The sequence below is a fragment of the Macaca mulatta genome, chromosome 13 (assembly GCF_049350105.2).
Source record: "Macaca mulatta isolate MMU2019108-1 chromosome 13, T2T-MMU8v2.0, whole genome shotgun sequence".
In the NCBI taxonomy this organism is placed as follows: Eukaryota; Metazoa; Chordata; class Mammalia; order Primates; family Cercopithecidae; genus Macaca; species Macaca mulatta.
In genome coordinates, this window is record NC_133418.1 from 54,449,912 (window position 1) to 54,472,794 (window position 22,883).

The 22,883-nt window shown below is 44.1% G+C and overlaps 2 protein-coding genes across 2 annotated transcripts in view; one reads left to right on the forward strand and one right to left on the reverse strand.

The window, feature by feature from the left end:
- SNRPG (small nuclear ribonucleoprotein polypeptide G) overlaps window positions 1-21,802 on the forward strand; it is a 34,494-nt gene extending 12,692 nt beyond the window's left edge. The window contains exon 4 of the mRNA XM_077958416.1: window positions 21,661-21,802. Coding sequence (XP_077814542.1) covers window positions 21,661-21,744 — 84 coding nt within the window. The 3' untranslated portion in view covers window positions 21,745-21,802. The remainder of the gene's footprint in view (window positions 1-21,660) is intronic.
- Window positions 79-22,640, reverse strand: PCYOX1 (prenylcysteine oxidase 1). The gene is made up of 6 exons (XM_015112608.3): window positions 22,501-22,640; window positions 21,217-21,423; window positions 19,389-19,563; window positions 5,789-6,000; window positions 5,295-5,447; window positions 79-4,573 (listed from the first exon to the last, which is right to left on the reverse strand). The coding sequence occupies exons 1-6, from the start codon at window positions 22,610-22,612 to the stop codon at window positions 3,915-3,917; spliced, it is 1,518 nt and encodes a 505-aa protein (XP_014968094.1). The 5' UTR covers window positions 22,613-22,640; the 3' UTR covers window positions 79-3,914.
- Window positions 22,641-22,883: the final 243 nt, after the last annotated feature.

The following is a 22,883-nucleotide window of genomic DNA, read 5'->3' on the forward strand; positions in this document are numbered from 1 at the left end:
AAGAATAGTAACTTTGATCTAGTCTGACTTTCCCAAGTACATCTACATTCCAAATATAGTACAACAGAAGAAAAGACAGGAAGTAATGATGTAGTTTATTTTGAACATAATCATTAAGTGGGGAAAATTTTTAATACAAGAGTAGAAAGAGGATTCCAGAGAAAAACATTCCAGTGCATCGTGGTTCTTTGTGATTAGAGAAGGGTAGCGAGGATGCTGTCCACAATGTATTCATCTAGTTAATGAACTGTATGGCCCACAAGCTCAAACAAGAGATACATTATAGATGGTTGTATTATAAACCTAATCTTAAGAAATCTTACCAAGCAAATGCTTAAGGCTGATTTTTTTTGTGATCTGATAAAAAGCCTGCAAATCGTGAATCATTTTTAAACTGTACAGAATGGAATACACACAAGTATGGTAAAGTTCTTGTAAAACACCAAACACAATGGCTCACAGATATATACGTCTCTCACTCTTAAATGGCATTTCCTAATTATAGAAAATGTTTACAACAAAAGAACAAGAGGGATCAAACTAACAATCACAATAAAGAGAACTGATATGAAGTCCCATACACTGTTACTCCATTTTTCAGCAGCTCTTTGTAAATCTTCGTTGACTTTTTATTTTATTTTATTTTAGCAACAACATAGAGCTGAATTGTAGAACTAGTTCTTCAAGTGTGGTTCCTATAGTAGAACAGCAGCATCACCGGGGAACTTAATAAAATGCAACTTCTTATGTCCCACAACAAACTTATTGAATAGACAGGGTGGAGCCTAGCGATGTTTTAACAAGCCTTTCAGGTAACTGATGCATGCTCAACTCAGAAAACCACTGGAGCAGAGCTGGCTTTCATTCAGCCCCTGCATCCTTTTTACCAGTCTCTTCTATTTTAAAAAAAAAAAAAAAAAAGAGTGGTCTGGAGCAGCAAGCTCTGACAGTGGTTTTTCTTCCAATAAAACTCTTCTTTAATACTACAGTTGCCTAAAACTACCTAATGCGCCTGGAGTAGCAGGTTCTGCTAGAATTTTTCTCCCATTAAAAAAAGTACTCAATACTGTAGTTGCATTAAAACTACTAATGTCCTTGGTGTATTGATAACCTGTTTTGGTTTTGCCAAAGCAATTTCACATGCCCTACTGGAAAATTTATCCAGAGTAGGTTTGATGTAATACCAGCAACATTTTAATTTTTTTTTTTTTTTTTTTTTTTTTTTTTTTTTTTTTTGAGACATAGTCTCACTCTTGCCCAGGCTGGAGTGCAGTGGTGCGATCTCTGCTCACTGCAACCTCCATCTCCAGGGTTCAAGCGATTCTCATGCCTCAGCCTCCCAAGTAGCTGGGATTACTGGCACACGTGCGCCACCATGCCTGACTAATTTTTGTATTTTTAGTAAAGACGGTTTCACCGTGTTGGCCAGGCTGGTCTCAAACTCCTGACTTCAAGAGAGCCACCCGCCTCGGCCTCCCAAAGTGCTGGGATTACAGGCGTGAGCCACCATACCCAGCCTAAAGTTTTTTTTTTCTTTTTTTTTTTTTTTGAGACGGAGTCTTGCTCTGTCGCCAGGCTGGACTGCAATGGTGCAACCTCGGCTCACTGCAACCTCCGCCTCGCGATTGAGGCAATTCTCCTGCCTCAGCCTCCCAAGTAGCTGGGATTACAGTAGCTGGGATTACAGGCGTGCACCTCCACGCCCAGCTAATTTTTGTATATTTAGTAGAGATGGGGTTTCAGCATGTTGGCCAGATGGTCTTGATCTCCTGACGTCGTGATCCGTTTGCCTTGGCCTCCCAAAGTGCTGGGAATACAGGCATGAGCCACTGCACCCAGCCTAAATTGGTATTATAAGTAAAAATATATCTCATTGCAAAACAAGTCTACATATGATAGAAATTAGTATTTACCAATATTTAGCATATACATAACAGTATTACATTCTTTACAAATTGTCTTCATTAAAACCACAAAAGGAAACAAATATGAATACCTCTTAACATATCTGTTAAGAATAAAACTAGAAAAAAACACCCTTTTGACAAACCATGAGTTTAATCCCCTACCTATCAAATATATCTTGGCAGTTTTATCAGCATATTAACATTCACAACTGTGGTAGGGAAGAAGTCACTTTTACTCAGAACCAAAGTTAACACTATTTTGCTAAAGTAGCTAATGCCATGATCTTATGAAGGACTTTTTTTTTTTTAAGTTTCTATTCAATGGAGCGAATTTTTTTTTTTTTTTTTTTTTTTTTAAAGATGGTCTCTGTTGCCCAGGCTGGAGTACAGTGGCATGATCATGACTCACTGCAGCCTCGACCTCCAAGGCTCAAGTGATCCTCCCACCTCAGCCTCCTGAGCAGCTGGGACCACAGGCGTGCATTACCATGCCTGGCTAACTTTTTGAAAATTTTTTGTAGAGATGGGGTTTCACCATGTTGCCCAGGCTGATCTAAGCGTTTTATTTTTTTTTTAATAACATTACATGTTAAATTGGTTGCATTTACTTTTGAATTCTTAATCTTTTGCTTGTTCTGTTCTACCAGTGTCTTGACAGTTAATCATGATCTTTGTACAGCAGATGCAGAACTAGTTCTCAAGTTTGGCTGCATGTTAGTTACCATTTGGAGGCTTTAAAACCCTACAGGTGATTCCAATGTGCAGCCAAAGTTGAGAGCCACTGTCTTAAGATTTCAGCAACCAATTTCTCACCCATAATGCTACAGTAACTGAAACACTTAACTCTTTGGACATATGCTGGACTTGGTTAACTCTGGTGTCATTCCAAGTATTCTGTTCTAGCGCCAACTGTTAGGCTGTCTGTGCTTCTTATCAAGATTACTTCTAAAGTTCTTACTAAGAGAAAGATCCTTGCAAAATGGATCTGCTTTGATACAGATTGGGTTTCTCAGGACTTCTAAGGCACTAAAACCCCTTTGTAGGCATTTTCACACCTACATTGATGATTCTCAACCCTGGGTGCACATTAGAAACTTTAAAAAGCTACAAGGCTAAGGTCCTATCCTCAATCTTTGAATCTGAATCTCTAGTTACGGGGGTCTCTCCGTATTTTTAAAAGCTCCTGAAGTGAGGATTTAATAATAGAATGCCAGTTTCTTAATTCAGTAGCCCATATTTGTTTTTCGTTTTACTTGAGATTTTTGTTTAACATCTTCAAGTTACATTACTAAGACTTCTAAATTTCACCCCTAATCAAATCAAGACAGAATAATCAAAAGACAACATTCTGAAAGTCAAGGCTTTAGGCATGGGCACATGTACTTCAAACAGGTATGAAATTACTAAGAGTCAGGCATAAGATACCAGCTTCCATAAATTTTATCTGACTGAAGATCACATCTACCTGTAAAGTTCAAAAGGACTACTCCCCAACTAAGACATCTTTAAGTTCTCCCTCAGGTACTCACCTTAAAATGTTCTACAATTTTGATCAAAATCCAGGGCCCCACCCCAGACCTACTGAATCAGAATCTTCAAGAGAGGAGCTTGAGAATCCATATGGTTTAACAAACTTCAGGTGATTATTTCTATTTGCTTTTTTTTTTGAGATGGAGTTTTGCTCTTGTTGCTCATGCTGGTGTGCAGTGGCGCGATCAGCTCACTGCAACCGCCACCTCCTAACTCCAGGTGATTCTTATTATCAAACAAGTTTAAGAAAAACTCCTAATGGATAGTAAAAGAATACTTTGAGATGGCATAAGTGCAATAGCTATACCTTCACACTTAATTAGAACCATGTGTTTTCCTATGACCAGCAGGGATTACTTTTAGTAAACAATGATAATGGCAAACTATCTGGTTCAAAATCATCTCTGCTCAGATTTTGTTCTTTTTTTGCCACTGATAGTCATTTGGAACTAGGAGGGGAAAAAAGAGTGTGTCACTTCATAGCTCAGTTTTCAGTTTCTCATATAAGCCATCCTGGTCAATCATGTCTGTGTGCCCATTCCAGCGGTGATAAGCAAGAAGTGCAGCATTGTGAGCTGCAATGGCACTCATCTCCATGGCACTTGCTGCACACTCTATGCCATTGAGGTAATAAAGTCGATCATGGAGAATGATAGAGGGGCATTTCTCTGGGGGCTTATAGTGAGGATATGCAAGCCATGGCTTCTTCACAGCATAATCATAGGACAGAAAGAGCTTTAAAATTTGTGCTTTAGTTAGAGTTTCTTGGGAAAAGATCTTCCAAACATATGTTCCATCTGTTGATGGCTCAGGATCTTCCTTTTCTCTCACAGAGGACACAATCCCAATACTGTTAATGAACAAATCTGAATTATCAGTGGTTAAAACTGTACTAAGGCCAAATTTATCTATGGGTCTAGAGCTAAAGATAGATGTATTCAATTCCCCCTTAACTAAAGTTGTCACTATATGTTGATAATATTGATGGAATTCCTCAATTGGAGGGTCAAAGTTGAGAAAAGTAATATTAGACATTTTTCGATTCAATGGAGTGGCCACCAAGACGATGTCATAGAAGTCTGAATGAGTCTCAGTTCCAATTTGGTAGACCACTTCATACATCTTTGTTGGATTTCCTAGAGGAAATAAGGCATTTATTTGTTCAGTGTTTTTAACATACCATCTAAAAATAATTCTATACCTTCTTCATAATTTCTCTATAATTCTAAAGAATTGAAGAAGTTATATCCCTTAAGATAGCTGTCCCTTGCATTTTTATTACATTGAGGCCAATTTCTTACTCAGAATGTCAATAAGTACAAAATACAGAATTTTTACTTTTTAAGATAAGATTATTTTTCAAATCCAAGGAGTCATGCCACTGCACTTAACTACATTGGGGAATATTTCTTTTTTTTTTTTTTTCTTTTCTTTTTAGATGGAGTCTCGCTCTGTCACCCAGGCTAGACTGCAGTGGTGTGATCTTGGCCCACTGCAACCTCTGCCTCCCGGGTTCATGTGATTCTCCTGCCTCAGCCTCCCAACTAGCTGGGATTACAGGCGCCCACCACCAAGCCCAGCTAATTTTTTGTATTTTTAGTAGAGACAGCGTTTAACCATGTTGGCCAGGCTAGTCTCGAACTCCTGACCTCAGGTGATCCACCCTCCTTGGCCTCCCAAAGTACAGGGATTACAGGCGTGAGCCACTGTACCCAGCCCATTGGGGAATATTTCTATATGGCACAATATATACAATTTTAAGTTTCATCATTTTAGAACTGAGTAAGAGATGACAGAAGAGAGCAATCATTTTCTGCAGGGGAAATCAGGAACAATAAGACAGAAATTCAAGCTTACCTGTGTGCTTGGTCTTTGTTTTCTCCTCTATGTATATTACTGAGCCAGATATAAGATTGCTTTTGGACGCCTGCAGGAGCCCTGAGCAAACAAGTTTATTGCCACCTTCTACTGCCCAAAGGCCAGAATCAGAACAGGACAGTGACACTGCCCCTGTCAACAGGAAGAAAAAATGTGTTTTAATTCTGACTTTTAAGAGGCTCTCTACGCACTCTCCCTTCCCATTTACATGTTCTACTCTAAATGTCTCTAGACATTGCTAAATGGCCCCTGGGAGCAAAATCTCCCCCAATGAAGAATCACTGAACTAATGAAAGCTAAAGACCCCCTCCCCCTAAAAATCAACGTCTATATACGCACAATTTTGCCAACAATGTCTGAGGTTCACAGAGAAAAGTAGCCTCCGATCCATGGCCTAAAGTCTAGAACCACCATAGCATCAGGTAAGCCCCTTTGTGAACTCATGTCCACCACTGTTCCAAGCCCTGGCTTACCCACAAAGGCATTGATGTCCGTGCTTTGGCCATAATTGACCCTCATAACAGGAGCAATCATTTCATTGAGGAATTTCTCAGAGAAGCCGGCCTTTTGCAAGGTTTCAAGAAGTGTTCGATTAAGCATTCCAAGGAAGTCATCTCCTCCTAGAGCATGAAGTAATTTTTCAACACTACTGAAGGCATAGTCATGAGATTGGTAGCGGTAGATCCTTTAGAAAAGAGAAATTTCCATTAAATACCAAACAAGATGTGGGGAAGGGGATGTATAAAGAAGGGAAATGGCGTCATAAGATCAAACTGACATCCGAGTGCAGTGGCTCATGCCTGTAATCCCCACACTTTGGGAGGGAGAGGTGGGCAGATCACCTGAGGTCAGAGTTCAAGACCAGCCTGGCCTACATGGCCAAAACCCCATCTTTACTAAAAGTACAAAACTTAACCAGGCATAGTGGTGTGTGCCTGTGGTCCCAGCTACTGGGTAGGCTGAGGCAGGAGGACTGCTTGAGTCCCGGAGTTCAAGGCTGCAGTGAACTGTGATCATGCTGCTGCACACCAGCCTGGGCCAGACAGTGAGACTGTCTCTTAAAAAAAAAAAGAGAAAGAAAGAAAAGAAAAAAAAGGGAGAAGAAACTAAGGAAGAAAGAAAGAAGAAAAAGGAAAAATAAAAAGTAGAAGTAAGGCCAGGCACGGTGGCTCATGCTTGTAATCCCAGCACTTTGGGAGGCCGAGACAGGCAGATCACTAGGTCAGGAGTTCGAGGCCAGCCTGACCAACATGGTGAAACCCAATCTCTACTAAAACTACAAAAATTAGCTGGGCGTGGTGGCGCACGCCTGTAATCGCAGCTATTCAGGAGGCTGAGGCAGGAGAATCGCTTGAACCCAGGAGGCGGAGGTTGCAGTGAGCCAAGATCGCGCCACTGCATTCCAGCCTGTGTGACAGAGCAAGACTCCATCTCGGGGAAAAAAAAAAAAGTTAGAAGTAAAAGACTTTGTCTAAAGGTCACATGGCAAGTATAAGGCTCAATCACAACTTGCCCACTCTGCTCTCAGTCACCCACACATGCACAGTCTCCACTGGAGCACATGTGACCCATTCACTGGTCTCTAAATATCCTTACATGTTGTATCCCCACCAGTGCACAAGCTCTTCTCTCCAACCTGAATACACTTCCCATTCCTAACCATGGAACATCTGTTCTTCCTTAACAGAACATGAATCCCACATTCTCTGAAAAGTCTTGCTCAGCTTCCCAGTCCACAGTTATATCATCTCCAAAAGCCTCTTAAAACAGCACCAGTGCCACTCATTCAACAATTAGATGCTTTCTATTATTTATTTTTTAGAAAACATCACTTGACCAAAAACAAAAAGAAAAATATCACCCAACATTTCTCTGCATTTTATGGATTTAAAACAACATTCACATAAATTAGTACATTCAGTAATTCAAACACAATTTTTCACATTGCAAATGGTACAAAGACAGAAAACGGGCTTAAATTTGGGATAAGTAATAAGGCACATGCAGAGATAAGTATAAGAATATAAGAAATTAAGAGCCAAGGAAAGATACCTATCACTGATCATGGGAGGGAAACTTTCACATCAAGGTTCTTCTCTCAAAATGAACTGTATTTTTTTTACAGAACAAGGGACAGTATTATAACCATTTCAGTATTACCTACTAAAAGCATACTAAAAGTAGTGTAAGTGTAAAAATGTTAAATACATTTTTATTGGAAAAATTGATCAGATATCTATGCCAAAACTGAGAAACTAAAATAACACCTTCTAACCACAGCATTTGGGTCCCAGTCTTTGGAGACTGGAAAAAGTAGGATGGAAACACTGAATTCTTCAGAAAAATAATAGCCTGGATATCTCATATCCAAAGAAGAGTGATCTCTGGCTAATGGTCAACAATGAGAAAACAGCAGTCAATTCAATAAGCTACTAATGATGCTGTAAGAAACATATTCCCCACCTGCTCCTGCCAGAGCTGCAACCTCACTCAAGCAAGTCTCCTTGGAGGGGGGTGAGATGAAACTATACACACAATATAAACAGAGAGCACTCTAATTGTTTCATGATACAACTAATTGTATTAGAATAAATACACTGCTGGGTGTGGTGGCTCATGCCTGTAATCCTAGCACTTTGGGAGGCAAAGTGGGGCGGCATCACTTGAGGTCAGTAGTTGGAGACCACCTAGCCAACATGGTGAAACCCCATCTCTACTAAAAATGCAAAAATTACCCAGGCGTGGTGGTGCATGACTGTAATCCCAGCTACTCAGGAGGCTGAGGCATGAGAATTGCTTGACCCAGGAGACAGAGGTTGCAGTGACTCAAGATCACACCACTGCACTCTACCCTGGGTGACACAGCAAGACTCCATCTCAAAAAAATAACAATAAATGAAAAAATAGAATAAATACTACTAAAAAACAGCACCCAGGTGAGGTAGCATGCACCTGTCGTCACGGCTACTCAAGAGGGTGAGGTGGGAGGATCACTTAAGCCCAGGGGCACAAGGCTGTAGTACATTATGGTTGCACCTGTGAACAGCCAGCCAACACACTTCAGCCTGGGTGACAGAGTAAGACAGGAGAATAGCTTGAGGCCAGGAGTTCAAGACTAGCCTGGGCAACATAGCAAGACTCTGTCTGTACACAAAATGTAAAAATTAGCCAGGCACAGTGGTTCACGCCTGTAATCCCAGCATTTTGGGAGGCTGAGGTGGGCAGATCGCTTGAGGTCAGGAGTTTGAGACCAGCCTGGCCAACATAGCAAAACCCCATCTCTACTAAAAATACAAAAATTAGCTGGGCATGGTGGCGCATGCCTGTAATACCAGCTACTTGGGAGGCTGAGGCAGGAGAATCGCTTGAACCTGGCAGGCAGAGGTTGCAGTGAGCTGAGATCACGCTACTGCACTCTAGCCTGGATGACAGAGTGAAACTCCATCTCAAAAAAATATATGTATTAAAAATTAAAAATTACCCAGGCATGGTGAGGCATGCCTGCAGTCCCAGCTACTCAGGAAGCTGAGGCACGAGGATCACTTCAGCCCTGGTGGTTGAGGCTGCAGTGAGCTGTGATCGCGCCACTGCACTCCATCCAGCCTGGGCAACAGAGTGAGACCTTGTCTTAAAAAAACAAAAACAAAAAAATAGTAATTGTTAAAAATATATAACTGGGCCAGGCACAGTGGCTCACGCCTGTAATTCTAGCACTTTGGGAGGTGAAGGCAGGTGGATCACCTGAGGTCGGGAGTTCGAGACCAGCCTGACCAACATGGAGAAACCCTGTCTCTACTAAAAATACAAAATTAGCCGGGCATGGTGGCGCATGCCTGTAATCCCAGCTACTCAGGAGGCTGAGGCAGGAGAATTGCTTGAACCTGGGAGACGGAGGTTGCAGTGAGTCGAGATCGCACCATTGCACTCCAGCCTGAGCGATAAGAGCAAAACTCTTGCCTCAAAAAATACATATATATAAATATATATATTTTATATATTATATCATAAAATATATATAAAATATATCATAGAATATATAATATATGTAAAATATGTTTATTTTTTTGTATATATTATATATGACATATTTATATATTATATATTATATATAAAATCTTGTAGTTTCTGCTAGTCTGCTGAAACAGCTTTTTTTCATTTCAGATTACACTTGTATAACCCCTGATATTTATTTATTTATTTATTCATTCATTCATTTATTTATTCATTCATTCAATAAATGTTGTGGAGCATCAACTCTCAGTTAGGCACTATTCTAGGTACTGAGAATACAGAGGCCAACACGAGAAAAAAAAATCCTGCGCTCATGCATCTTAGGTTCTAGTTGGGGAAACAGTTAACAGGTTGAAGGATGGAAGTGGTAAGGAGAAAAATAAGGCCAGACACGGTGGATGACGCCTGTAACCCCAGCACTATGGGAGGCTGAGGCAGGTGGATCACCTGGAGGTCAGGAGTTCAAGACCAGCCTGGCCAACATGGTGAAACCCCATCTCTACTAAAAATACAAAAAATTAGCCTGGCGTGGTGGCACACACCTGTAATCCCAGCTACTCAGGAGACTGAGGCATGAGAATCGTTTGAACCCGGGAGGCGGAAGTTGCAGTGAGCCGAGATCGTGCCACTGCACTCCAGCCTGGGCAACAGAGAGAGACTCCGTCTCAAAGGAAAAAAAAAAGGAGAAAATAGGTCTGAAAGGAAGACTAGAAATGCATGGGGTTAGAAGGGTTGAAATTCTAAATAAGATAGTCCAAAAACAAGAGTGGTCAGTAAAAGCCTCACTGAGAAGGTGATATAGAGCAAAGACCTGAAGGAGATGAGGATGCAAACCAGGCAAACACCTGGGGGAAAATATTTCAGGTAGTGGTAAAAGCAACGCAAAGGTCACATGACAGAGGCTTGCCTGGCACATTCAAGAAATAATGAAGCAAGAGTAGCTGAAGCAGAGTGATCTGGGAGAACAGCAGGTGGTACAGCCAGAAATGTTACTGGGGAAAGGAAACTTCCAGAATGGCAGAGGAAGGACCTCTGGAAATCTGCTCCTCCATAAAAGCTATGAGAATACTGCCAAAAATGATCAACATTGACTCTTTCAGAGCTCTGCAGATAAACCAAAGCCTTTCCAAGTCCAAGGAGTATTTATTTAAGAAAAATGTCTGGCCAGGCATGGTGGCTCACGCCTGTAATCCCAGCACTTTGGGAGGCTGAGGCAGGTGGATCACTTGAGGTCAGGAGTTCGAGACCAGCCAGCCCAACATGTTGAAACACCATCTGCACCAAAAATATAAAAAATCAGCCAGGTGTGGTGGTACACTCCTGTAATCCCAGCTATTCAGGAGGCTGAGGCAGGAGAATCACTTGAACCCAGGCGATGGAGGTTGCAGCGAGCCAAGATCGCGCCATTGCACTCCAGCCTGGGCAACAAGAGGGAGACTCCGTCGAAAGAAAGAGAAAGAGAGAGAGAGAAAAAAAAATAAAATAAAAAATAAAACCAGCACACTTCCAACTGCAATGTGAAACCAGCAAGCTAGAAGCCACTGGAAAGAACACAACAAGTTTGTAGCTCCCAAAAAGCACTATCCTCAGAGAACTGTCAATATTTGACCTATCTGGCAGCTCCCAAAAAGCTCTAGCCTGAAGGCTTGTCTTTATTCGACCTGATTCAGAGTTCACTCTATGCAACAACCCCATCCTGAGGGCACGTGTCTATGTGTCAAAAAAAAAAAAAAAAAAAAACTGTGGCAATTGTTTAACATCACAGACGGCGGAGGCTATGATATCAATAGAGGCTAAAAGAGGCTAACCAAAAAAACTTTTAAAAAAAGGCCAGGTGCAGTGGCTCCCCACCTGTAATCTCAGCACACTGGGAGGCACAGGCTGGACGATCACTTGAGGTCAGGAGTTCGAGACCAGCCTGGCCATCATGGCGAAAACCCGTCTCTACTAAAAACACAAAAAATTAGCCAGGTGTGGTGGTGCATGCCTGTAGTCCCAGCTACACAGGAGGCTGAGGCACAAGAATTGCTTGAACCCAGGAGGCAGAGGTTGCAGTCAGCCAATATAGTGCCATTGCACTCCAGCCTGGGCAACAGAGCGAGACTCCATCTCAAAAAACAAAAAACAAAAAAAAATTAGCTGGGTGTGCTAGTGCACATCTGTAGTCCCAGCCACTCAGGGGGCCTGAGGTTGGAGAATTGCTTGAGCCCGGGAGGCAGAGGTTGCTGTAAACGTACTGCACTCCAGCCTGGGCAACAGAGTAAAACCCCATCTGAAAAAAAAAAAAAAAAACAGACATACAGATCCTCGGAACAAATAAGAAAACCCAGAAATAAACCTTCATGAATATGATCAAATGATCTTGACAGAACTGAAATACATAATCCAACAATAATGGAGACTTCAATATCCCATTTTCAATAATGGACAGTTACTGAAAATGACAACAGTGTATTAGTTCGCCAGGACTGCCATAACACAGTACCGGAGACTGGATGGCTTAAACAAAAGCAGCTTTATTTCTTACAGTTCTGTAGGCCAAAATTCCAAGATCAAGGTGTGGGTGCGTTCAGTTTCTTCTGAGGCCTGTTTCCTTGGCTTGCAGATGGCCACCTTCTTGCTGTGTCCTCACATGGTCTGTGTGTGTTTCTTCTGTGTCCTAATCTTTTTTTATTTTTTGAGACAGAGTTTCACTCTTGTTGCCCAGGCTGGAGTGCAACGGCGCAATCCTGGCTCACTGCAACCTCCACCTCCCAGGTTCAAGCGATTATCTTGCCTCAGACTTCCTGAGTAGCTGGGATTACAAGCATGCCCCACCACGCCCGGCTAATTTTTTGTATTTTTAGTAGAGAAGGGGTTTTGCCATATTGGTCAGGCTGGTCTCGAACTCACAACCTCAGGTGATTCGCCCACCTTGGCCTCCCTTCTGTGTCCTAATCTTAAGGACACCCATCAAATTGTTTTAGAGTCTACCCTAATGACCTCATTTTTAACTCAATCACATATTTAAAGGCCCTATCTACATATGCAGTCACATTCTGAGTACTGGATGGCTAGTGTTTCAACCTATGAATTTTGGGGAAAATAAATTTAAAAATAAGGGACGGGAGTACAGAATCCTTCTCAGTCACAAAACAGATTTTGGCTATAAATTTCTATCAGTGAAATAGAGAGCCACTGAAGGTTTCTGAGCAGTGGAGTGATGTAATGAGCCTTAGATTTTAAAGAACTACTTTGGCTGCTAACCCGAGAACAAATGGTAGCAATATAACAGTGATGGCAGATGATTTAGGAGGTGTATTGGTTTTCCACTGCTGCTGTAACAAATTACCACAAACTTAGTGGCTTAAAACAACACAAATTTATAATCTTACGGTTCTGTAAGTTAGAAGACCAAAGTCAGTCTCTCTAGGCTAAAATCAAGGTGTGCACAAGGCTGGTTCCTTCTAGAAGCTCTGAGGGAAGACTGTTTGTCTTTTCCAGCCTCTACAGGCCACCTGCATTCCTTGGCTCGTGGATGCACACCCCTTCCTAGCATCACTCCAATCTCTTCCTTCCTGATCCTCCTCCTGCCTCTCTAAGGACGCTTGTGATTATATTGGGCCCACCTGGATAATCCAGAGTAATCTACCCATCCTTAACCATATCTGCAAAGTCTCTTTTACCTCAAAAGGTAACACATTCCAGGGATTAAGACATGGACATCTTGTGGCAGGGGGCAGGGGAGAGGATTATTCAGCCTATAACAGAAGGCTACTCTAGCAATCTGACAAAAAACAGTGGTGGTGGCTTGGAACAAAGTGGTAGCAGTAATCCTGGAGAGAAGTAGTGGAACTCTGGACATATTTTAAAGGCTGATAGAATTCAAGATAGAGTGGGTATGGGAAATGAAAGAACAAAAACTGACTCAAAATGTTTGGTAGGAGTAACTGGAAGGAAGAAAGGGTGTTTATAAAGCCTTTCCCTGTAAGTCCTATTAGTCTCAGATCAAGAAGTGTTAAGGATCTTACAAGTCCCCAGAAATGCACTAACTTGAGAGAGAAGAATAAGCTTTAACCTAGTCTACAAGCCAAGATATCTCAACAGGAAGCCATCAGTGGACCAGAGATTTCAATTCCACAAACATCTGAGTAAACATCTACTACATTCTAGTTACTGTGCATAGTATAGAACACAAGTACATGCTATGCACCATATAATAAGGGATGTTTGAAAAGAAAGATGAATGTTGATTGAAGTATTAACGAAATGCTTTGTTGAAAAAGTGAGATAAAAGGTTGGATTCGGGAGTAAAGAATGGCGTCTGGCTGAGTGCAGTGGCTCACGCCTGTAATCCTAACACTTTGGGAGGCCAAAGTGAGAGGATCACTTGAGCCCAGGAGTTCAAGATCAGCTTGGGCAACATGGCAACACCCTGTCTCTACAAAAATTTAAAAAATTAGCCAAGCATGATGGCACATGCCTATAGTACCAGCTAAGGCTGGAAGATGACTTAAGACCAGGAAGTCAAAGCTGCAGTGAGTTGTGATTGCACCACTGTACTCCAGCCTGGGTGACAGAGCAAGACTTGGTCTCAAAAAAAAAAAAAAATTTTAGTGAGAATGGCATCCAACTAGAACAACTACATAAATGTATGTGCAGAACTGGAAATTAAGCTAGCTAGTGCCAATGTCAGGGGCTGCAGGATTTCCACCCAAGTACCTCCAACAGCAGAGAATGAATGAATGCATTATTTTCGAGTATTGCCTACCACAAGCTTGAGCCCTCTTTTGAGTGTCATGGTTTACTACTGTTACATAGGTCTTTTTCCACCCTGTGTATACTTTGAAATGGAGGTGCAAAATGAAAATGTGACTCCACAAGGCTGGTCAACAAACCCCCTGAAGGTTTCTGCAGATCACACAAGCTACTTTTGAGAGTACTAACTGTACTCTGATATATATATATATAAGGATCACTTGAGCCCAGGAGATGGGGTTTCACCAAGTTGGCCAGGCTGGTCTCAAACTCCTGACCTCAAGTGGTCCACCCACCTCAGCCTCCCAAAGTGCTGGGATTACAAGCGTGAGCCACCGCGCCCAGCTGAGAACTACTGTTTTAACTGAAATGGAGGGTAACTGGTTCCAAGTTCCTCTTTGGTAATCTCTGTGACTTCTAATCCTGGTTTTTGTGACATTCCAGAATATTTCTAACATGGGGTGATATTAAAAATATTTAAGTGGTACACACGAAACAGAAAGCGCACTGGCTGTGGAAGTGGAACTAAACCAAGGCTTCCTGCTGAGGGAAGGAAAGAGGGGTTCTTTGGGTAGGGGAGATGCCTCCCCACGAAGGGAAGCAACAGTTTCACCACTCCAGCAGTATTTCACTACTGTTTTTTCTTTGATTTTTTTTTTTAGAGACAGGGTCTTTCGCTCTGTTGCCCAGGCTAGAGTACAGTGGCACAATCGTAGTTCACTATAACCTCGAACTCCTAGGCTCAAGCAATCCTCCCACCTCAGCTTCCTGAGTAGCTGGAACCACAGGTACAGCACCATGCCCAGCTAATTTTTTTATGTTTGTTTGTTTGTTTTCTGTGGGGTTTTTTTTGTTTGTTTGTTTTTTGTTTTTGAGACAGAGTTTCACTCTTGTTGCCCAGGCTGGAGTGCAATGGCACATTCTCAGCTCCCTGCAACCTATACCTCTTGGGTTCTACTGATTCTCCTGACTCGGCCTCCCGAGTAGCTGGGATTACAGGCGCCCGCCACCACACTCGGCTAATTTTTTGTATTTTCAGTAGAGACGGGGTTTCACCATGTTGGCCAAGCTGGTCTCGAACTCCGGACCTCAGGTGATCCACCCACCTCGGCCTCCCAAAGTGCTGGGATTACAAGTATGAGCCACCATGCCCAGCCTGTTTTTTGTGTTTTTTTTTTCAGACGGAGTCTCACTCTGTCATCCAGGTTAGAGTGCAGTGGCATGATCATAGCTCACAGCAGCCTCAACCTCCCAGTCTCAAGTGATCCTCCCACCATAGCCTCCCAGGTAGCTGGGACCACAGGCACATGCCACCACACTTGACTAATTTTTTTTTATTTTTTGTAGAGACAAGGTTTGGCCATGTTGTCCAGGCTGGTATCCAACTCCTGGCCTCAAGTGATCTTCCCACTTCAGCCTCCAAAAGTGCTGGGATTACAGGCATGAGCCACAGCACTTGCCCATATTTCACTACTTTTAACAACTGGTACATATTGGCTGAATAGCAACAACCTCTCCAACTATCTCATAGGATTTGATAAAATTATCAAACAAGATTACATAATCTTGATTTATTGAAATAAACAGAAACGTATAATGCAATATTAGCAACATAAAAGTCAGTGCCATATAATCAAATATTTAAAATGGGGGTAATTCTATGAAATTTGTAAATTTTTTTTTTTTTTTTTTTTTTTTTTTTTGAGACGAGTCTCGCCCTGTCACCCAGGCTGGAGTGCAATGACGTGATCTCAGCTCACTGCAAACTCTGCCTCCGGGGTTCAAGTGATTCTCCTGCCTCAACCTCCCAAGTAGCTGGGATTACAGGCACGCACCTCCACGCCCTGCTAATTTTTGTATTTTCCTTTTTTTTTTTTTTTTTTTTTTTTGAGACGGAGTCTCGCTCTGTCGCCCAGGCTGGAGTGCAGTGGCCGGATCTCAGCTCACTGCAAGCTCCGCCTCCCGGGTTCACGCCATTCTCCTGCCTCAGCCTCCCGAGTAGCTGGGACTATAGGCGCCCGCCACCTCGCCCGGCTAGTTTTTTTTTTGTATTTTTTAGTAGAGACGGGGTTTCACCGTGTTAGCCAGGATGGTCTCGATCTCCTGACCTCGTGATCCGCCCGTCTCGGCCTCCCAAAGTGCTGGGATTACAGGCGTGAGCCACCACGCCCGGCCTAATTTTTGTATTTTCAGTAGAGACGGGGTTTCACCATGTTGGCCAAGCTGGTCTCAAACTCCTGACCTTGTGATCTACCTGCCTTGGCCTCCCAAAGCGCTGGGATTACAGGCGTGAGCCACCGTGCCCTGCCCGTAAATTGTTTTTTAAAGTCAAAAACAGTATAACCTATGTATCCCCTCACTGGTTCTTTTTCCCAGTTCTGTAATACCTTGAATTCACTTCAAAAGTGATTTCTTAGGCCAGGTGCGGTGGCTCACGCCTATAATCCCAGCACTTTAGGAGACCAAGACAGGCGGATCAGTTGAGGCCAGGAGTTCAAGACCAGCCTGGCCAACATGGTAAAACCCCGTCTCTACTAAAAATACAAAAATTATCTGGGTATGGTAGCACATGCCTGTAATCCCAGCTACTCAGGAGGCTGAGGCAGGAGAATCACTTGGACCCAGGAGGCAGAGGTTGCAGTGAACCGAGATTGCGCCACTGTACTCCAGCCTGGGCAGCAGAGTGAAACTCATCTCAAAAAAAAAAAAAAAGTAATTCCTTAATTTCTCAAAGGGCAATTCTGTACATGTCAAGCAAGCCACAGATAAGAAAAACGAGGCTGGGAGCAGGAGCTCACGCCCGTAATCCCAACACTTTGGGAAGCCCAGATGAGTGGAACATTCGAGCCCAGGAATTCAAGATCAGCCTGGGTAACATGGCCAAACCTCCTCTCTACAAAAAAAATACAAAAAATTAGCCAGATTTGTTGGCACGTGCCTGTAGTCCCAGCTACACGGAGGCTAAGGTAGAAGGATCACCTGAGCTCAGGAGGTCCAGGCTGCAGTGGACCATGATCACACCACTGCACTCCAGCCTGGGTGACAGAGTGAAACCTGTGTCAAAAAGAAAAAAAAAAGAGGGCCGAGCGTGGTGGCTCACGCCTGCAATCCCAGCACTTTGGGAAGCCGAGACAGGTGGATCATGAGGTCAGGAGTTCAAGACCAGCCTGGCTAATACCGTGAAACCCTGTCTCTATTAAAAATACAAAAAATTAGCTAGGCATGGTGGTATGCGCCTGTAATCCCAGCTACTCAGGAGGCTGAGGCAGGAGAATTGCTTGAACCCGGGAGGCGGAGGTTGCAGTGAGCTGAGATCCCGCCACTGCACTCCAGCCTGTGCAACAAAGCGAGATTCCATCTCAAAAAAAAAAAAAGAAAGAAAAGTAAAACGATACACACAAGCAGGGCTGATGCCATCGGAACTTGATCTGCCTGCTGAGTATGCAGTACCATGCCACCCACCTTCTATAAAGTGACTGGCTGTCTCTACGCAAATTCTATATATTTCCTTAGTTGTATCTTGCCTGTCTCTCCACTAGAATATATATTCTTGAGGACAAGGACATGTTGTAGGTCCTATATTCTCAACATAGAACAATGCCTGGCACCTAACAGGCACTCAATATTGGGTGAATGAATGAATGGCTATTTAAAAACCATACGCACTGTAGCTGGACTTAAGGTACCCACGGGAAAGGCAAATAAGGAACTGACCTAAGAATGATGTTGAGAAAGAAAACCCAAACTACCATAAGTTAGAGAAACCAGAGTATATCCTGCTTAACTCTTTTTTTTTTTTTGAGACAGAGTTTGGCTCTGTCCCCCGAGCTAGAGCGCAATGGCACGATCTCAGCTCACTGCAACCGCAACCTCTGCCTCCCGGGTTCAAGCGATTCTCCTGCCTCAGGTTCACAAGTAGCTGGGATTACAGGCATGCACCACCACACTGGCTAATTTTTTATATTTTTTGTAGAGAGAGGGTTTCACCGTGTTGGTAAGGCTGGTCTCAAACTCCTGACCTCAGGTGATCCACCAGCCTCACCCTCCCAAAGTTCTGGGATTAGAGGCATAAGCCAGTGTGCCCAGCTCCGCTTAACTCATATTTGTCCTGTTCAATACCTGGTCATATGACACATTTTTGGGGTTTTTTTGGTTTTGTTTTTTTTTTGCCCCTCAAGATGGAGTCTTGCTCTGTCACCCAGGCTGGAGTGTAATGGCGCGATACTGGCCTCCAGTACCTAAAACTATAAACCAGCATAAAAATTAGCATGTGCCAGCCGGGCACAGTGGCTCACACCTGTAATCCCAACACTAGGAGGCTGAGGCGGGAGGCTGAGGCTGATCACGAGGTCAGGAGATCGAAACCCCATCTCTATTAAAAATACGAAAAATTAGCCGGGCGCAGTGGCAGGCACCTGTAATCCCAGCTACTGTGGAGTCTGAGGCAGGAGAATCACTTGAACCGGGGAGGCGGAGGTTGCAGTGAGCCAAGATGGCGCCACTGCACTCCAGCCCGGGCAACAGAGCAAAACTGTGTCTCAAAAAAAAAAAAAAAAACTAACACATGCCAACAGCTTTAAAAAAAACAGATTGTACCCTTCAAAATTAGACTGGCTATTTTATGTTACTCTTCCTGATTACCAAAGCGATGCATATTCACACACATAAAAAAATTGTTTAAATATAGAAAAGCATAAGGACGAAAAGGAAGCACCTGAATTTTTACTACCCAGAACAGTGCTAGAATGTAAATTCTTGGAATATGGAACTTTTACTCTACTTCAGGCTGTTGGTTCACTGAAAACATGTCACTATTAAAGCCCATTTAAGTTTTCTGATCCTTTCTACAAGCTCTTACACACATTATCTCATTCATATACACAATGACCAGCATAGCACAGAGATTAAGAGTGAAGACTCTAAAGCCAGACTGCCTGGGTGGCAACTCCAGCTATACCACTTACGATGTGGGTGAACTTGCCTCTTAAAACCTCTCTGCACCACCACCTTCTGCATCTGTTTAAAGAAGCTAAAAACAGTACCTACCTGAGAGAGTTATCATAAGAATTCAAGGCATCTAACAGCATCTGGCAACACTAAAAAAGCATTTGCAAAATACACTTCGGAAGCAAAAATAAACCAACCTTTCAATTTCCAAGCAAACAGTCTGCATGGTTTCTACAAAACATTTTGCCTAACAATGTTATAAACAGGCCTTGCAGTGAGGTAGAAAATGCTTACAAGAAATTATAATTCCTGAAGTTCATCAAGTTTAATTTAACCTAAATTAAAAGATCTTAGGTTAAATGGAAGGAAAAAAATTACCTCATGAACTTGTCTAACACGTCCTCTACCCACATGTGCATACGGAGGGACTGAAATCCATAGCGCCAAACTAATTTAATCACGTTAATTATGAACCAGTTGCTCTCCTCAAATACCAGAGCCTCTCCATTATATATCCCCAGTAGGCCACCAGAGGCCTGAACAGTAGAGAGACCTGCAAAAACATAAAGCGCAGCTAAGTCAGTGGTGTCTATCCTGACCAAATGAAAGAATGTAATCTGAGTGAATTTGGGGCTTCCCTCAGTTCTCAGGAGACACATAAAGGAGCTCTATCTTTGGACAGTGTGAAACACTATACTTTCACTACACTGTCCAAAAGCAGACGTGCTAGGCGATGGGTCAGATGATCATGTAAATATTAATATATCAAAAGTAGATATATTTTTACCTGGCTATTTTTTAGTCTAAAAAAACTGGATAGTCAAAGGAAAAAAGCCAGAGTAGCAATTGAATTCAATTTAAAAACAAAGATGTCAGACATGTATCTTCATGGCATAATTTGTTCTGGGCATACCTTTGCCCTCGTGGAGGAAACTGAAGCAGAGGCAGCATCTACAGAGGATGTGGAAGGCAGCTGAGGGGAAAGAGGCACTTCCATTCCTGTGAGAATCCTATTTTGTAAAACTGGATATTTCACGTAACTGGAGGGAAGCCAAAGTTACGAAATACTCTCTGCCGAAAGGGCCTGCAGTGGCCTGTCAGACTTTCCCCATGACGTATCCAGCTCCTCTGCTGTCAGGGTAGCAGTTGCACGTCCCAAGTTCTAGGCACATGTCTGCATCCACAGCTGTGTGAGTGAGTTTGTTTTGTTTGTGGTGGTTTGTTTTGACAGGGTCTCACTTTGTTGCCCAGGCTGAAGTACAGTGGCACAATCAAGGCTCACTGCAGCTTCTATCTCCCAGGCTCACGGGATCCTCCTGCCTCTGCCTCCCAAGTAGCTGGGACTACAGATTTGTGCCATCACACCAGGCTAATTTTTTTATTTTTAGTAAAGACAGGGTCTCACTATGTTGCCCAGACTGGTTTCTAACTCCTGGGCACAAGTGATCCTCTACCTCGGCCTCCCAAAGTGCTGGGATTACAGGCATGAGCCACTGACCCCGGCCATCGCCATATGTGAGTGACTTTGAGCCAGACATTTCAAGACTCTGGGTCTCATTTACCCATCTGCAAAATGATCACAATGAGGTGACTATCTCCAAACCTTCTCTGATTCTTTAACACAAGTTTAAGAAGTTTAGGAACAGACAACAGAAGCCGGGCACGGTGGCTCACCCCTGTAATCCCAGCACTTTGGGAGGCCAAGGCAGGCAGATCACCTGAGGTCAGGAGTTCAAGACCAGCCGGGCCAACATGGTGAAACCCCATCTCTACTGAAAATACAAAAATTAGCCGGGCATGGTGGCGTGCACCTGTAATCCCAGCTACTGGGGAGGCTGAGGCAGGAGAATCGCTTGAACCCGGGAGGCAGAGGTTGCAGTGAGCCGAGATCGCACCATTGCACTCCAGCCTGGGCGACAAGAGCAAAACTCTGTCTCAAAAGAAAAAAAAAGACAATGGCAGCCATTCCCACCCCCACCCTATGGCTGTAATTCCAGATAACTAGTGATACAGATAACTAGTGTCCCATTACAGCAGAACTGCTCCTAACTAAGGCAGTACCAACTAACAAGAAATTGAGGAAAACAGTTTTACCAACGTCTCTGTAAGGCAATTAACAAGGCAGAAGTTTCAGTTCTCCATCTGATAAAAATATCTGGGGATGTCACACAGTAATCTGGTGAGCTCCAAGACCAAAATTACATACCCAAGTCTTTGACAAAACGCTTCATGTGCAGATTTAAAGGATGGATGACAGAACCTCCTGCCTCATATTCTTGCCCCTGCACCATCATGGTAGCCAGACGGCCCCCGACCTCTTCTCTTTCAAACAGGTCTATCTTCACATCTTTCCCAAATTTCTGCCGCAGGTAATAGGCTGCTGAAGTGCCACCAATTCCGGCTCCAATAATCGCTATGAGGGAAAAAAACAGAAGATTATTTTTTCCCCTTTTACCAGCTCTGTGAGTTCTTTTGTTTTTGAAAGACCACTAATAGCGGAGGTTGTTACTCAAAGCTATTACCAACAATTCGGTGGGGAAGAGTGACACCTGCAGCGAAGGTCTAACTCCCTGAATCTGGACAGACACTGCCCCCAGACAAAAGCAGTAGATTAATTAACATATTGACATTAATTCGATTTTTTTTCCAGATGCTCAAAGATTCTCACAGGTCTTTATGGAGGAATCAAGGGACCTGCACACCCTTCTTGATGCCCAACTCACGGGCACATTAGAGGTCGACCTTTCCAGCACGCATCCAGCACGCATTTTTAATAAAGTGACGGCCATTTATGCCTAGCTTTGTTGTGTCTAAATTCAATGTAGAGAGGTTAATGATATCGAAGAACACGACTTTAAAGGAGGGCGGGAGGGAGACAGGAAGCAAAAAGCCAAGGCTCCTGACACTGGAAAGAGAATACAGATTCTTTCTGTGGTTGTGTTAGTCCTAGGCAGAGAAATTGTGCAAGCCAGGCGCCTCTGAGAGCAGGCCGACCTCAGCAAAGCGGAGCTGGGGGAAGGGGGTTCAGCCTCCCAAGGGGAGCAGACAGGGTCAGCTTGTTTTCACTCCTCCCTGTGCTGTGTCTGCGTGAGCCTGCAATCTGGCCGAGCGCCCCAGGTCGAGCCAGAACACTGGACTCTTCACCCTCAGTGTTCAAAGGGAAGATAGAGGAACCTAGGCCTCCAAGGAGCCCCAGGCCTAAGAGACAGGAGCTACAGGTACGCTAGGCGCCTGCCTGCCCGCCCGCCCGTCCCCGTCCTCTCCCATTCCTCAAGTGGGCACCTCTCCACGCCTGGGAATGCACAGTCCTATTCCAAGCAGAGCTGAAAGCCGCCCTGAGATGTGAATGGGGGAAAGCGCGACCTGCGCGGCTGACTCGGCCTGCACCGCTGGCCTGCGTCGCGGCTGTGGGATCTGGGCGCACTGCGCAGCGGCCGCCCGGCGCGGGGCGCGCTCCAGCTCCCTCCCGCGCCTCCACCTTCTCGCCTACCGATTTTATCTGGCGGGGCACGCAGCTCGGCGCCCTCGGGGCATCCGCAGCTGCACAGCAGCAGCCACAGCCCCAGCAGCGAGGAGACTAGCTCCGCGACGGCGCGCCCCATGGCCTCCACAAGCTCTGCAGCTAGCCTCGAGAGCCCCGCAGTCCTCCCACAGCTGCGCGGCTGCGCGCTCCGCCCAGCCCCGCCCCCAGGCCGCCCAGCCCCTGCGAGCCCCGCCCCGACCCCGCCCAGGCGCCTCGCCCGGCCGGTCCCCTTAGTCCTGCAGGAGCTCCCAGCTCTGGGCTACTCAGTGCCCTAAGCACCCTTCCGCCTCGAAGCCCACCCTCCTTCAGAAGACGTCGAAGGCAGAAGCTGAGGCTCGCCTCAGCTCTCC